General features: G+C 57.8%; 1 protein-coding gene across 2 annotated transcripts in view; it reads right to left on the minus strand.

The window, feature by feature from the left end:
- The window catches only part of COL5A1 (collagen type V alpha 1 chain), a 170783-nt gene that overhangs the window by 12676 nt on the left and 142899 nt on the right, over nucleotides 1-15208 (minus strand). For both annotated transcript variants that reach the window (XM_063082334.1, XM_063082333.1), the window contains exons 45-62: nucleotides 13510-13563; nucleotides 13306-13413; nucleotides 12419-12472; nucleotides 12209-12316; nucleotides 10763-10816; nucleotides 9947-10054; nucleotides 9236-9289; nucleotides 8890-8943; nucleotides 7798-7851; nucleotides 7276-7329; nucleotides 6386-6493; nucleotides 6239-6292; nucleotides 6094-6147; nucleotides 4993-5100; nucleotides 3156-3209; nucleotides 2347-2382; nucleotides 2000-2053; nucleotides 611-866 (exon numbers count right to left, since the gene is read on the minus strand). In XM_063082334.1, coding sequence (XP_062938404.1) covers nucleotides 611-866; nucleotides 2000-2053; nucleotides 2347-2382; nucleotides 3156-3209; nucleotides 4993-5100; nucleotides 6094-6147; nucleotides 6239-6292; nucleotides 6386-6493; nucleotides 7276-7329; nucleotides 7798-7851; nucleotides 8890-8943; nucleotides 9236-9289; nucleotides 9947-10054; nucleotides 10763-10816; nucleotides 12209-12316; nucleotides 12419-12472; nucleotides 13306-13413; nucleotides 13510-13563 — 1426 coding nt within the window. The remainder of the gene's footprint in view (nucleotides 1-610; nucleotides 867-1999; nucleotides 2054-2346; nucleotides 2383-3155; nucleotides 3210-4992; nucleotides 5101-6093; nucleotides 6148-6238; nucleotides 6293-6385; nucleotides 6494-7275; nucleotides 7330-7797; nucleotides 7852-8889; nucleotides 8944-9235; nucleotides 9290-9946; nucleotides 10055-10762; nucleotides 10817-12208; nucleotides 12317-12418; nucleotides 12473-13305; nucleotides 13414-13509; nucleotides 13564-15208) is intronic.

The raw sequence follows: 15208 nt of genomic DNA on the forward strand, positions 1-15208 counted from the left end.
CACAGCTGGAGCGTGCGGCACGCTGGTACACGTTCCGGTGATTGGGAGGGGAGGGCCCACTCGGAGGGAAAGAAAGGCAGAGAATGTTCTGTAAGGAACTCTGAAAATTTATGCACGTGGGATCAGAGTCTACTGGAACCGCAGACATCCCTCAAATCTTGTGAGAGAAAAGCTTGTACTTCCGAGAGGGAAAATGGTTTGCATTTTTATTATATTCTAGAGTTTAAAGTCTGTTTGCCCAAGTGCAACATCTCACACTAACCCTGACCTAACCTGACTCCGGGGCCTGCTACGTGCCTGGCCAGAGCGTCCTATGCGTTGTCTCAGTAATTCTGTCCTCTCACGGGAGGTGTTTCTATCCATTGTACAGACCAGGACACTGAGGCTCAGGGTAAAGAGGTTCCCTGCTGGAAAGTGGCTAAGACAAGACCAGACCCTGGGTCTGCCTGACCTCACAGCCCTGGCCTCTTTGTCCGGCCTCCATGGACCTCATTGTCCCACTCTGGATGACTGTGTGAGGTTAATGACGGGGAGGCCCAGGTGTCCCCCCAACAGATGGGGAAGCTGAGGCTGGGAGGCCAGTGGCTGCCCTGTCCTGCGGGCCCCTCACCATCGGGGAAGTCGGGGTGGCAGAGCTGCAGGTCCTTGCAGGTGCGGGCAGGGTTCTGTGGCGTGCCCAGGGGCCGCTTCATCTGCTCGATCTCCAGCTTCAGGGAGTTGAGTGAACCGAAGATCTCCTCCATGCCGTCCGCATAGTCCATGTAGTTTTCGCCGTTCCCGTCGTCCAGCAGCTGGCTGGCATCTATGTTCCGCCGAGTCCTGGATGCCTGGATCGGCAGGGGCTGGATGACCTCGCCAGGGGGGCCCTGGAGTGTGGGACAGGGGCAATGGTGGGTGAGGGGACGAGCTGGACAGCCAGGGCCACAGCAGCATATGCTCCCTCGGGTCCCACATCCTGGGCTGCATGGACATCTGTCCGTCTTAGCACTGTTTCCCTCCCTCTTCCCCAGCTCCGGAACATTCCATATCTATCCCTGCTGCCAGGCTCTGGCCTGCACTGAGCACCTCCCTCCTCTAAGCCGCATTCTGGGTGCCCCTGGGGCCCAGCTCCCAGCCTTTCTCTGCAAAGCCGATTCTCAGCATCATGGCCAGACACCTGTGTCCATCGCTGTCCTCAGCTGGACAAAGGCCAAGCCTTGAGGAAAGTGACCAAACCTCCCCTCTTGTCTCTGTGGCCCTGGCTGGGGTGGACACAGTGGGGCCATGTGAACACCTGCTGGTACAAGCGACTGCTCACTTCCAGGACACCCCAGCTGGACAGGATGGGAGTAGAGAGGCTGCCTGGCCAAGCGGGGTGGCCTGGAGTATGCTTGCTGCACTCAGGTCACAATGAGCTTCATCCTGCACCTTGGGGGACTTATCTAGTGCTCTCCTAGCCCTGACACACACACACACATACACATATACATATGCACATACATGCACACACCTGCACACACATACACATGCACACATACACACATAAGCATGCAAACATATATACATGCACACAGAGACACACACAAATATACACATGCACACACATGTACATACACATGCACACGTGTATGAACACACATGCACATGCACACACACGTGTGCACACACATATATACACATGCACACACAGATGTACAAACATATACACACACGTGCACATGCACACATACACGCAGGCACACATTGGCATGCACATGCACATGCACACACACTCTCTCTCCCCATGACCCCACCACCACTACCAACTGTTTTTCCCAGGGCAAGCTAGCCTGTGAGTACCCTGTGGACAGGCCCTGTGTGTCTCATTTTCCCCTGCTGTGTCTTCAGGGACTAGCCTCCTGGGCATGGCACATAGGTTTCACGAAATTTCGGAAAGGGAACCATGCATAGATGCCTCCCTGGACTCCCCCAGAGCTAGCCAGAATTCCCACCCCTTTCCCAGTCTTCTGAGGCTGCTTACCGGCGGGCCAGGGGGTCCTGGGTGGCCTGCCTCACCCTTTGGGCCAGTTGGACCCTGGGGGAAAAAAAAAGAGAACCAACCTTTGGTCACCCAGGCACGATGCAACTTGAAATCCACCTATCGCTCTAGAATGGCCCCATGAACCTGTGTGGAGCAGCCCCAATGCCCAGCTGGGGTGCTTGGGCAGTTCAGAAAGATGGGAGGAGTATGAGAAGCAAGACCACCATGAGTGAAGAGGGGGCTGCACGTGGTCCTCACCCAAGGGGACACATGTCCCTGCCCCAGCCCCTCCCAGGCAGCCCCCTCCCAGGTGGTGTGGGGCCGGTTCAGGGCAGCACATTACTTACCGAGGAGCCCTTAGCACCTTTTGGACCCGGAGGACCCTGCAGAGAGCCAAGGGCAGAGTGTTAACACGCAAGGCCCCTCGCCCCAGGCCCCCGCCTTTGCTCCCCCACTCCTGGTGCCCGTGTCCCTTCCCAGGAGCCTACACTTGCTCTTGTCTGAAGGAGGCGGGAGGAGGGCTGGGCATGGCTGGTGCCTACGCCACAAGGGGTCAGAGGGCATCCTGTCTTGCCTGCCCAGGCCAGCCCACCCACCCCCCGAGCTGACTTGGGCAGCCACTATGGTGCGTCCTGGCTCCAGAAGGCCCTGACAAAATGCTCCCTCCAGTCCTCCTGGCAGCACCCCACAGGGGTCAGCCATGGTCCAGCCACGTGAACCTGAGGCCCAGCCGGTGCAGATGGGGTTGGGATAGGCAGAGACTCAAGGCCATGGGAGTGCTCTGGGAGTACCAGATCGCCCAGTATGTGAGGAAACCCTGGGCTGGGGGACTTGCTTCTGGCCAGGCAGAAGACTGGGAAGGCCGGGGTGCCAGCCACCACTTTCCACCCTTCCCCCACTGCCTGCAGACAAGCGTCCACATTCCCTGGAATGCCTGGAGGTAGAGGCTCCAAGCCGCCGTCCCCCCCACCTGACATCAGGGCGCAGCAACCCCACCCTCGCTTCCTTGGCTTGGAACTCCAGTGTCACGTGAATGAGCAAATCAGCCTTGGGGCACACTTCCAGCTGTCATGTGACTGTCCTGTAATTCTCCAGCCACACACTGAGCCCAGGCCACCCCCACCCAGGGGACCACCGCACCCTCCCAGATACACACCGGCAAGCCAGGGGGCCCAGGCGGCCCTATCGGGCCAGAAGGACCAGTGATGCCCTGAAAAGGAGCAGAAAGCGCAGGTTACCGTCCTTCAGACAGAGAAAGCTGAAAACTGTGCACCCCACCCCACCCACCCAGCCATGCTGCCAGGTCGCTGACAGTCTCCTCCCCAAGCCACCCACTGTAGTCCCTCCAGCAGCCCATGTCCAGCTGCTCGCCACCACTGGGGCAGCTGTGCTGTGAGGGGACATGGCCAGGCTGGACATCCTTTGTCATGTTCAATTTGACACACAGAAGTGGTCACCCCGGCCTCCCGTCCCCGGCTTGGGCCCTCCGCTGTTTTCTGTTTGTGGCGTCAGTCTCCCCACTGGAACAAGCCCGAGGGGGAATGGCAGCGAGCGTCCTCGGGTCCCATCTATTCTGTCTGTCCTGCCCAGCCTCTCAATGAGCTTCTCACATCCTTGGAGCTGGTAACCTCTGACCAGACCCTCCCTGTGCGCCCGCCCCTTTCCGCGTAGCCCAGGTGGTGCTGGTGCTGCAAGAGACTTCACTGGTCTTTGCAAGTGATGGTAGCGGGAGGTGACAGCACATGTCCCTCTGACAGAGAGTGCTGACCTCCTTCTGCCCTCATCCTGCAGTCACTCGGGCTTCTGATCATTTGCCAAATCCCACAGCCCCTCAAGCCTGCACCTTAGAGCATACACCTGCCATCAGCAGGGTGGCCAACACCTCGGCTGGTTGTGAGGGCCAGTGGTGGACATGGCGGACACAAGGCATGGGGACACACAGCTTTCCTTTGGGCATGGGGACCCTGGATGTCTCTCTAAGTCTCGTGGTCACTGGGCCACCATGACATGGGTGGCAGTTGGCTGAGAGCATTGTGGTGGCCTGGAGACACCAGGCAGTGGGGACATGGCCTGAGGCAGGAGGAGAAGATAGCACATGAGGAAGGGGTTTCCGCCGAGCTTCAGCTCTGAAGCCGTCCCACAGCCTTCGTGGACCCATGGGGGGCCCACTTTATCCCCAGCCTCAGGGGACCCCGTGCCCCATGTCCTGAGCACACGTGTGCTCCCCATGCCTGGCTTGGGAGGTGGAGACTCCCATGCTGGAATGAGGACATGTGACCCTCACGGGAGAGGGCGAAGACTCAGCATGTGGCCTGTCCCCCCTCCTGCCTCCACGGCACACGTCACCCCTCCTGGGGCATGGATCCTCTCCACCCTACCCTCCCGACAGCCACTCCAATGGGGCCCCCAGCTGCAGGGCTGGGAGAGACTCTCCCGCTAGGGTTTCCTCAGCAGTGGTTGGCCGGGGGCTGCAAACTCCAATTAGCCACAGTGGCGTCCAGGGATGTCAAGGGTTGGGTGTGGGAATCGGGGGCAAGGCAGAAGGAAGGGTGTGCATGGCCAGCCACTCCGTCCCACGACACAGCAGACAGGCTGACCATCACCAAGGACCTCCTGGGCAACTAGCTGGATCAGGGGCTCTTGTGATGGGACGTGGTGGATGGTCTGAGTTCCGAGTCGCGCAGCCCTGAGGGCCCCCTGGCACTGAGGAGGGAGCACCTGAGGGCAGGTCGGGCCACACCTGGGGGTAGGTCAGGGCACACCTGTGGGCAGGTCAGGGCATGGGGCTGGGGTCCAGCTCCTGTGTGCCTGGCACACCTGACCCCCTCAACAGCTCCATCTGCAAAGCAGGAAAGCTGGATGCACAGACGTGAGGACGCCCTTCCAGCTCCAACGCGCTTCAGGCCCTTGGTGCCACCCGAGAGCCCAGGGTTCTAAGATGCTCCTCGCCTGCCCGCGGGCATGCAGACGTCCAAGGGCTCTGTCTCACACACCTGCTCTCCCTTAGGACCGGACGAGCCCTGGGGGCCGGGGAGACCACGATCGCCCTTTTCACCCTGTTCACCCGGAGGTCCAATGAGGCCAATCAGGCCAGGATGACCCTGTGGGAAAATGAAGGCATGAAGGGTCACTGGTGGTGGCGGCTCCCGTGTCCAACCACAGCAGGCGCAACACAGCACACGTCCATGCCACAGAAGCCGTGAGTCATGCGTCCACTTCACGGAATGGAAACAAGGTGACAGAGCAGTGAGTCTGGTGTGGTCTTTGTTGGCCAAAATCACCCTAAAAAGATCGATGTGGAGACATAGACGCAGACTGAAAGGATATAAGTGGTTTTTCCCAAGTAATCGTTTTTATTTGTTTTTTTACTTAAACGCATTTTCTAATTTTCCTATGGTAAATATGTACACATTTTGCTATCAGGAACTAAAATGAAATGTGCGGACTGACACAGAAAGCAAGCTGCAAAGTGTTACAGATGCTTCTGTCATTTGTTACACTCTCTAAAAAGGATCCACGACAAGTCTTCATATGTTTGTTTCATATGAGCCCATAGAAGGTTCTGGAAGGAAGGATTCTTCCAGCTTCTGTGACTTTGGGGGCGGGGGCTGGGGGGCTGGTGACAGACACTGGAGTGGAAAGAGAGAGTCCTCACTGCTGCCTTCTGGATTCCCAACTGTGTGGCTTGTGAGTACGTTTATGTTTGTAAATAAATCAGTGTAAGCAGGGAAAAAACCCACCACCACTCAGGAAAAACAAAAGGGCTGTGTCCTGCTGCAGAGTCCTTGTGCCTCCCGCAGGAAGGACCCGAGACCCCTGTCCAGAGTGAGCCTCTGCTCCTCGGATCCTGAACACCCTTTGGGCAGGACCTCTGCGCCCACCTGGAGGTTCTCAGGGGCTCCCTAAGGTCAGGGACCGTCTCAACAGCAGCATACACGGTTCTCTTTGTTTAACTGCCTCTTGGGGAACCCATCATGAGCCTACATCTGGCACTTGACAGATTTGGGTGGGATTGACAGTTTGTCACATTTGAAACCAAGCATATGTGAAGGGCCCCGAGTCACAGCCGCAGAGGCCCCTGAGGTCCATCTTACCTTTTCGCCTTTGGGGCCAGAATCTCCTTTGAGGCCGGGGAGTCCTGGGGGACCCTGTGGGAGAAGGCGGAGGGATCAGGCCTTCATCCCAGGGATTTCGTGTGGCCACCCCCCCACTACCACTGCCACGGGGAAGGTCACTCACCATGGGGCCGGGGGGACCATCTGGGCCTGGGGATCCTGGGAGACCTTGTTCACCCTGAAACACAGAGACCTCCGCGTGAGTTCTGGTCCCACGTCCCTCTGCTTGGCAGCCCCCCACCCCCTTCCCAGGCCAGCTGGGCCCACTCACCACAGGACCGGGGATCCCTCGCAGACCATCAGGCCCGGGCTTCCCAGGGGCCCCCTGGGGGCCGATAGGGCCAGTCTTCCCAGGAGGGCCTTCCAAGCCAGCTTCTCCCTGCAGGGTGGCAAGGAGCAGAGAGTGGGACCCAGGTGCTGGGAGGCTCCAGGCAGCCTGGTCCAGCCCCACTGCCCGGGATCCCAGTGCCTCTGAGAGAGCCCCAGGTGCCCCAGCTGTCCAGGGGCTGCTCCAATTCCCCACCCTGCTAAGGTCCTCGGCCAGCAGGGCTCCCCTGTCTCTGGTCCATCGTGTCAACCACTGCCACGGCGGTCACAGCCACCACTTCCCAAGCAGAAAGGGAGCCGCATGGCTTCCACTGCTGCCCCACTCAGACAGGGCATCTCAGGAGGGAGGCAGAGGGTGCCATACTGGTCCCCACCGGTCACCTCACCATGAGAACAGCCACGTGTGCTCAGTTCCGGGCCCCACGCTAACGGCACGGCAGCAACAGCCCATGTCCCCCAGCCCCCACTAGGGCCACATCATCAGCTCCGCTCAGGCAGAGAGGTGGCTGGGACGTGGCCAGGTCAAAGACCAGGCATGAGGCCACAGCTCGCAGGAACAGCAAGATCAGTCCCGGTCTCCCTGACTCTTGTGCCCCCAACTCCCGGCAGGACAGACAGACCCTGGTGCCAGAATCACAGACCGCAGTGCCCCAGGACACCATTGGCTGCCTCTTCTAGAGAGGACCAGTTCTCTTCCCAGGTTTGTGACAGTCAGGCCCCTTCTGGGCTGTCTGCCAGCCACTCTCTGTCCACGTGCTTCTCCATGTCCCACCCAACCCACCTCCCTTCTGGAAGGTCCAGGAACAGACACAGCCTGGCTGAAAAGCGCGTTACCTTGGCTCCTTTCTCTCCCTGTCTGCCTTCTGGGCCTGCGGGACCCGGAGGACCCTGGAAAAAGCGAAAGAACAGGTGGCAAGCTTGGCCTCAGACGCAAGCCCTCAGGACCAGCGCTAATGACTTAGTCCCAGCTGAAGGCCTCCGTGAGCGTGGGAACCTCCCCGTCCTGGCTGCGCATCCGGCAGCCCACAGGGCAGCACCAGCAAGCGGCCGGCTCAGTCAACACGCCAAGAACACATTTTTGTTTTTGACTTTTCCGTAGGGTGTGACCCAGGGGAAAGGGAGTTTTTCAGCATCGTGGGTGTTTTTCTCCCACGACGGACATGACTGATGGTGTCAGCAGCTGGCCCAGCCTAAAGGAGCCACCGCGTCCACTGAGTGATCGTGACCTGGTGGGCAGCTGAGTGGAGAACACAGTTCTGCTCCATGCTGGGCGCTGCTCAGAGCGCCAGGGCCCAAGCAGAGCGCGGTGGGGGCGGGAAGGGACGTCAGGCGGCGACAATCTGCAGAATGACTCACCCTTTTTCCTGGAGGCCCGGATGGCCCTGGTTCACCAGTAGGGCCCGGGGATCCCTGGCAGTGGAGGAAGAACACACAGAGCGTTAGGAATCAGGGTGGGCAGACTGAGACGCGCACATCCGGCAGGGTCCGAGGCCAACGTAAAGAATTCTGAGATTCTCCATCCAGTCCCTCCTCAGCCGGCCCTGACTCTGCCTCCTCTCCCTTTGGAGCTGGCACAAGAAGTGAGGGCAGCCCTGGAAGTCCCGCCACAACCTCCGCACTCAGCACTCAGCCATGGCAGCGCGGGGAACCCCGACATGCAGCGCACGGCTTTGCTGCCCTTTGGAAGAGAACTTTCCTACCACGTAGCATTTCCTCTTGACACTCAACAACCGGCTTAATCCCCACCACGACCCACAGGCGGCATCAGCACCCCCTTTACGGACATGGCACAGGCCAGGAAGTGGTGGGGGCGGGGACGTCTATCTGGGGACTCTGCCCCAGAGCTCGTGTCCCCAACCCCTTCTGTGTGTGGCAGCTCATCTCAAATCGGTGACATAAGCCTTTTGTGTTCATGGTCAGTAATTTCCCAACAGTGAGTTTCCATGCTGGGGACAGGACAGAGGTGAGGGAGACCTGCATGGAGTTAGCTCCAAGCAGAGTCCTGCCCAGGGGACTGTTGGGGTCAGTCCCATCCCAGGGAGACTATGTTGGCTTGCAGCCGTGTCTAAAACCCTCAACATCCAGTGTGAGCTCAGTCAAGGCTAAAAGAGAAGGGGCCCTGAGAGGAGGCACTGGCCCTGTTAAGCAGAGACGTTCATGGCCAAGCTTTTGGGGGCGAGTTGTGGAGTCCCAGGAGCTGCACACAAAATCTCCAGGAGGCCTGTACGTGCGTTTTTTCTTCTTGGAAGAGGGCCCAGCTTTCAACAGATCCTCAAAGGAGTTTGTGAGCCCCTGCTACAGTCAAGAGTCGATATCATAAGGGAACTCAGCTTGGGTTTTTCTCAGAAATGCACGAAGCATGTTGCAAAGTCCCAAGAACACACTGACACCCTCCGCCGAGAAGCTGCATCAGAACCTGTAGAGGACACTGGTCACAAGTGGACTCACCGTCTGCCCGGGTTCACCATCGTCTCCTTTGTCTCCGGGGGGACCATCTTGACCCTGTGGGGACAAAAACAAGCTCCTCACTATCCCCTGGATGGCACCCCGAGTCCACCCCCAGCACCCCAGGCACCTTCCCGAAAACCACAGTCCACCCGGCGCGGCCGGCACACAAGTGCTCGGAAGTGGGGAGACGCTCTCTTCGTCTCATCAGAGACAGATGCCTGGGGGAGAGCCCTGCACCCCAGAGAAAATTCACCCGAAAGAAACAAGCAGAAAGAATAGAAAATAGGGCTGGAAAGGCAGGTCCCCGGCCGTGGGACGGAGTGGCTCTGCCGTCCAGGACACCTACCGCGGGGCCAGGCTCTCCGGGGGGTCCAGGATCTCCAGGAAAACCCACTGGGCCCTGCAAGGGAGAGGGAGAAAGGGAGGTCCAGGCTGTGAGCAACCCAAGCCAGACCACGCCCTGCCGAGCCTGTGGCTGCCTCGGGACCACCCATTGTCGCCACTTAGCTCCTAGAACATTCCACCAACACCAGCACCTCTGTGTACTTCCTGACCCCAAAAGGCCTTTCTTGTACAGCAGCTCACTGAGCCAGCAAGCCTGACCAGCGGGCAGGGCAGGGGTCGGTCCTGTTTCCCAGAGATGTGCAAAGGGCGGGCAACCTGCCACTGTCCGCTCCTGAGCACTCCAGGCTGAGCCTAGAACTGGACCTTCAGGCTCCCAGACGTGCCCCTGAAGCCCCTCCTGCTGCAAAACCAGGCTGGGCCAAAGAAGGGGCATGGCCTGGAGCCCTCCTGTGTGGTGTGTCTCGGCGCTGCCCAGACCACAAAGACCACCTTCTGAAGGCCTCCCCGCTAATCCAGGTCTGCTCTTTCTCATCTCCACTGCTGTGGTCCAGCAGCTGGTGTGCAAACGTCTAGACTTGGGAAGAATCACCCCAAGACACGAAATGGTCATGAGGCACTCCCTGGGCAGAGCTCACCGCTGGTGTGTCAGGTGGCATGGAGTGCAGAGGCCCACCCCACTCTGGGGCACCCAAGGTGTCACAGGACTACTCACCGGGCTGCCTTTGGGACCGTCGTCTCCGGGAGGGCCTTTGGGTCCAGGGGGTCCTGCAGCACCAGAAGGGCCTGACTCGCCCTTCTCTCCCCTTTCTCCTTTGGGTCCCTGCAGGGGAGAGGCCAGTGTCCAGGTCTCAGGGCCAACCACGCGGCTGCCCAGAGCAAGGTGGGCGTGGGTCTACAGTCTGCCTCCCTGGCGTGCCTGTCCTGGCTCTCAGAGCGGGCAGATGGCCCTTTCCAAGTATCTGCTGAGCCCTGCCAGGGGGTCAGGCACTGGGCCCGCTCCTCCACCGTCAGCAGCCCCCTGTGAGTGTCACCCCAGTGTGTACCACAAGGAGGCCAGAGGAACCCCTGGCTTTACGAGGTCCTTTAGGCCAAGACTCAGCTCCATACAGGAGGATCCCAATCCTTGATTCGACAGCAGGCTACGAGGCCCTCGAGCAGTGCCCACCAACGCCACGGTTCTTGGGTAGAGGGAGTAGACGGGACCCCTGGACACCCCTGTCTGCCCAGCTGCCTCGCCATGAGCGCTCCTCCGACTTTCAAAGGCCGAGATATTCCAGGATGGAACTTCGACGTCTGGGGTGACAGGTGGCAACAGTTGCTCCCACATTTACTGTAACCCAGGAAGGGGCCTGGAGCACCACAGACAGCGGAGGGACTGCCAGCCACTCAGGGACGCAGGCACCAGAGGGGCGTGGCCCCCATTTCATGGATGGGAAAACTGAGGCAGAGTCAGAGCTTCCAACCCAGCCCCTTCCTTTGCTCCCTCTCGTCCCATGCCCCCGACACCTCCCAAAACCTACTCACTCACCAGGGGGCCTCCTTCTCCTGGAAGGCCAGGCTCACCAGCCTCGCCGGGCTCCCCCTGAGGAGACAAGGTGGCACCGTTACAGCAGGGATGGGAACAGCGGCTCCAGCTTCAAGCACTTGCCAGATCCTGCCTGCCTGCCATCGGGCACCAGGGACCCAGGGGTCGGCGGGACAGTGTCACTGTCCCCAGATGGCTCCCAGGATCGGATGGGGAGGCTCAGGAGGAAAGTGGTCGCCCTACACAGGGGGTGAAGTGGTGCCAGTTAGACACCTGCACGTGATGGACGCAGAGAGGAGAGCACAGACAGGGGCGCCCAGATTAAGAGGCACGCTGGCAAAGGAGGCTCTCTGGAGAACGATGTGCCGGGGGCTCTGGAGGATGATTTGGAGGATCTAAGTTATGGGGGCAGGACAGCACTGCAGGCGGGGGGACGGCCGGGGCAGAGGCAGGGAGGAGAGCACACAATATCCTCAGGGAGCGCAGGCCCCTGGGAAGGAGGTTGGGAAGGGGCGTGTGTCGTGGCAGCAGATGAACATGGACGTGTGCCCACGGTGGGGGCGCTGGGAAGGAGACGCTGCTCCCTGGGCAGACGCTGCACGCCATTACCCTGTGGTCTTAGCAGGGAGGACTGCTCTTTAATTCTCCTGTCATAAGAAACGAGCAGTGATGGCAGACTTCTTTCAATTTAATGGACTAATGTCAGAAAGAAAGTTTTGGAAATGGTGTACGGGGAGCTCAAGCGCACGGACGTACATCCGCGTCTTCCCTCTCACCCAAAGGAACGAAGACAAGTGCTTTCAGGGCAGAGCACACTTGTGAGAACGGATGTCGGGGCAGATCTCGCATGGTCACACACTGCGTGCACATGCACGCATACATGCACACTGCACACTGCACACGTGCACACATGCACACATATGCACGCTGCACACACATGCACACATATGCACACTGCACACACGTGCATGCGTGCACACAGGGGCCCATTGTGTTCATGGAGTCATCTGCAGGGTTGGGGCCCTAAAATCACTCAGGTCAAAGCAGAGGACCCCAGCCTCTATGAAAAAGAAACGAAGGATTCAACTGAAATGGAATCTGCTAGCATAGCAACCGCAGCACTTCCAGGAATAGATGGTAATTTCCCTCAGGGCTAAATCATGGGGAAGGTGGCAGGAGCTTTGCTGGTGGGTGCCTCTTTCGGAAATTCTGCAAAAGGGTGTCACAAATAAACATGCCAGAATTCTCCAGTTCCATTCTACAAATCTTCTAAGGTTCAGTCTGCACTTCACAGGATAACCCAGCCACACCCTTGCACATCTCTGTGCCCATGCGTGCACGCGCACACACACACACACACACACACACACACACACACACACACACACACACACAATGATTCTCCCCAAGCAGTCACTGTCTGCCCCTGTACCAGGTAAGAGGCATCACCTTCTCTCCCACAGCACCAGGATTTCCTATTCCACCTGGAGGACCTTGTGGCCCATCAGCACCTGGAGCTCCAGAGGGTCCTCGGGGGCCAGGGGGACCAGGAGGGCCCTAGGAAAAGGAGAGGTCATTGAGCCCAGAGAAAACACAAACGTTCCCCCCAAAATCGGAACCAGCTGTAATGGCAAGGTCTTGGTGTCCGGTCACACTTACCATCTGGCCCACATCTCCTGTCTCGCCCTTTTCACCCGGAGGTCCCGGCAGACCCTGAGAATAGGAAACTTTGCAGTTAAGTGTCGTTCTGCCAAACACGCATACACTACCCTCACTGTCTCAGCAACACGATGCCATGGAGCCTCCAAAAGCCCCTGGAGTGTGCCTCTACACGAAGAGCTGAGCGTGAGGAAATCCTGTGATTCCAGGCCTCCACATCAGCCCGGGGAATTAATTAGAGAAGAATGCAAAGATTTATGGCAAAGGTGCTTATGGCAGTGTCCCATAAAGCAATAAAACCTAATGAGCCAACAGCAGGAAATGTTTGGATAAATTATGTCACCACCATGTGCTGGATTACTACGCAGTGACTAAAAATCTTGTTCTCCAAAATAAATAAAAAGTCATGTGTTCAAAGAGTACTTAATGACATTCAACATGCCTCATAATGTAAAATGAGAGGGAAAATGCTGGGTACAAACTTTCTGTACAACATATGGCAGGATCAGATTTTGCAGAAACCAAACACAATGACATATGTGCCTGTGTGAATGGGAGCACATGCATGTAAAAGGTATGGAAATGACATGTGCCAGTGTTCACGGTTGTCATTTCTAGGAAGTATGTTTAGAAGTCATTTTTGTTTTCTTTTCTTACGATTTATCAGTATTTCCCAAGTTTCTACAATGAACAAAGAAATACATCTGACTGCCTCGGAGCAGCCAATAGGGACAGATCTGGAATTCTGGAAATTTGCAGAATGTCCCATGGATGGGGAAGCCCCAGGAGGCCCCCCACAACCTTGTCTTAGTTTCCCTGTTTCTGCAAAGACAGGAGGAGGCACACTGCAAAGACCCAGGCGGCAACTGAAGTGAGAATCCAGTTACCTGCAGCCCCACTGGCCCGGGGGGCCCAGGAAAACCTCGTGGACCTTCATCGCCTTTCTGCCCAAAAAGGCCCTGCTGGCCACGAGGACCTGGCTCACCGTCGGCTCCCTGCAGGGAAATAAGCCATGGGTGAGGACAAGCTCCTGGTCACACAGCAGCTCTAGGGGCTCGGGGCTTTCTGTGGGACATTAACCAGGTACTCACCGAGGGGCCTGGCTGTCCGATGGGGCCTTGAGGACCTGTAGGTCCAGGGGGACCCTGTGGGGAACAAGACAGAGACAGTTGCTTCCCGAATTGCAGATGAGGGCTAGGGAGGGGGTTAATCACGTCCCAGCAGGGGCTGGTCAGCTCAGGGGGCCAATGCAGCCCAGGTCAGCGGTTCAACCTCCAAATCGACACCCCAGCACAAGCCCATTGCAGGCTCTGGAACATTGTTGAGGTTCTGGGTTCAGCCCCCAGCACCCCATTACAGGCGGCAGAGGCAGCTTCCACCTACGCTGCGCTAGAGGACGGAACCCCATGTCCTCTTAGCTCCCACCATACACCACGATATGGTACAGGAGGCCCCATTTAATAATGAGGACCTGAGGTCATGCAACTCATCCGTGGCCAAGGTGGGGTGTGCCTCCAAAGCCCTCGCACCCGGCCCAGTGACTCCTGCGGCCACGTGCCTTCTACAAACTCATCTCACCACTGTAGGCACAGGGAATGTGGAGAGAGGGAGCCTGACCCGAGGTGAAAGTGCACAGCCCCAGGTGCAGCCCAGAGGGCCATGGGTCCCTCCTGCCTGGGGATAAAAATGTCAGGTGACAGGCCAACTGTGCAGGAGGCCAGGAGACAAATCACAGCCACCAAGAAGAAGCTGGTCATCAAGTGATGGACTTTGGCAAGAACACACTAGTATTTCTGAACAGATGAAGAGAAATAAAGGAGGGAAAAATTAACGGGCATTTGGCCAATGGTGCTGCCGCTGCTGCTGCCAGAATGTTCTGCCTCCTCAATACCGGAGGGCAGCGAGTGCGTCTGCAGAACCGAGAACCTCAAGGACAAAATTGCTCAATTAATTTATTTCACAAAGCCCGTGGATGCTTCCTGCTCATCGTTTAACACTGAGAGACGGACTCACAGCTGGACATACACACACACATGTACACAAAGATGGTCCCCAACCTACGACAGCCCAACTGCTTCCCGACTTCCCGATGCCTGAGAGGCAAAAGTGGGGTGTGCTCAGCAGAAGCCGCACCCCAAATCCCACACACCCACCCTGCTTCCACTTCGAGCACGGATTCAGTACATCACACGGTGACAGAATTAGCTTTGTGTCAGATGACTTTGCCCTGCCGTGGACTAACGTAAGCGTCTGAGCATGTGTCATGTAGGCTGCACTAAGCTTGGATTGTTCGGCAGGGAGGTGTATTCAATGCATTTTCAATTTAGGATAGTTTCAACTACGGTGCGTTTATCAGGACATAGCCCCACCGTAGGTAGAGGAGCATCTGTGCGTGTACACACACACACACTCACACACACACACACACCAGACACCACACACACACACACACACACAGACACCACACACACACACACACACACACAGACACCACACACACACACACGCACACACAGACACGCACGCACGCACGCACACACACACACGACACCACACACGCACACACACACACACACAGACACGCACGCACGCACACACACACACACACACAGACACCACACACACACACACACACACACACGCACACACAGACACGCACGCACGCACGCACACACACACACACCAGACACCACACACGCACACACAGACACACACGCACGCACGCACACACACACACACCAGACACCACACACGCACACACACACACACACCAGACACCACACACACACA

The sequence above is a fragment of the Cynocephalus volans genome, chromosome 17, assembly GCF_027409185.1.
Source record: "Cynocephalus volans isolate mCynVol1 chromosome 17, mCynVol1.pri, whole genome shotgun sequence".
NCBI classification, from domain to species: domain Eukaryota; kingdom Metazoa; phylum Chordata; class Mammalia; order Dermoptera; family Cynocephalidae; genus Cynocephalus; species Cynocephalus volans.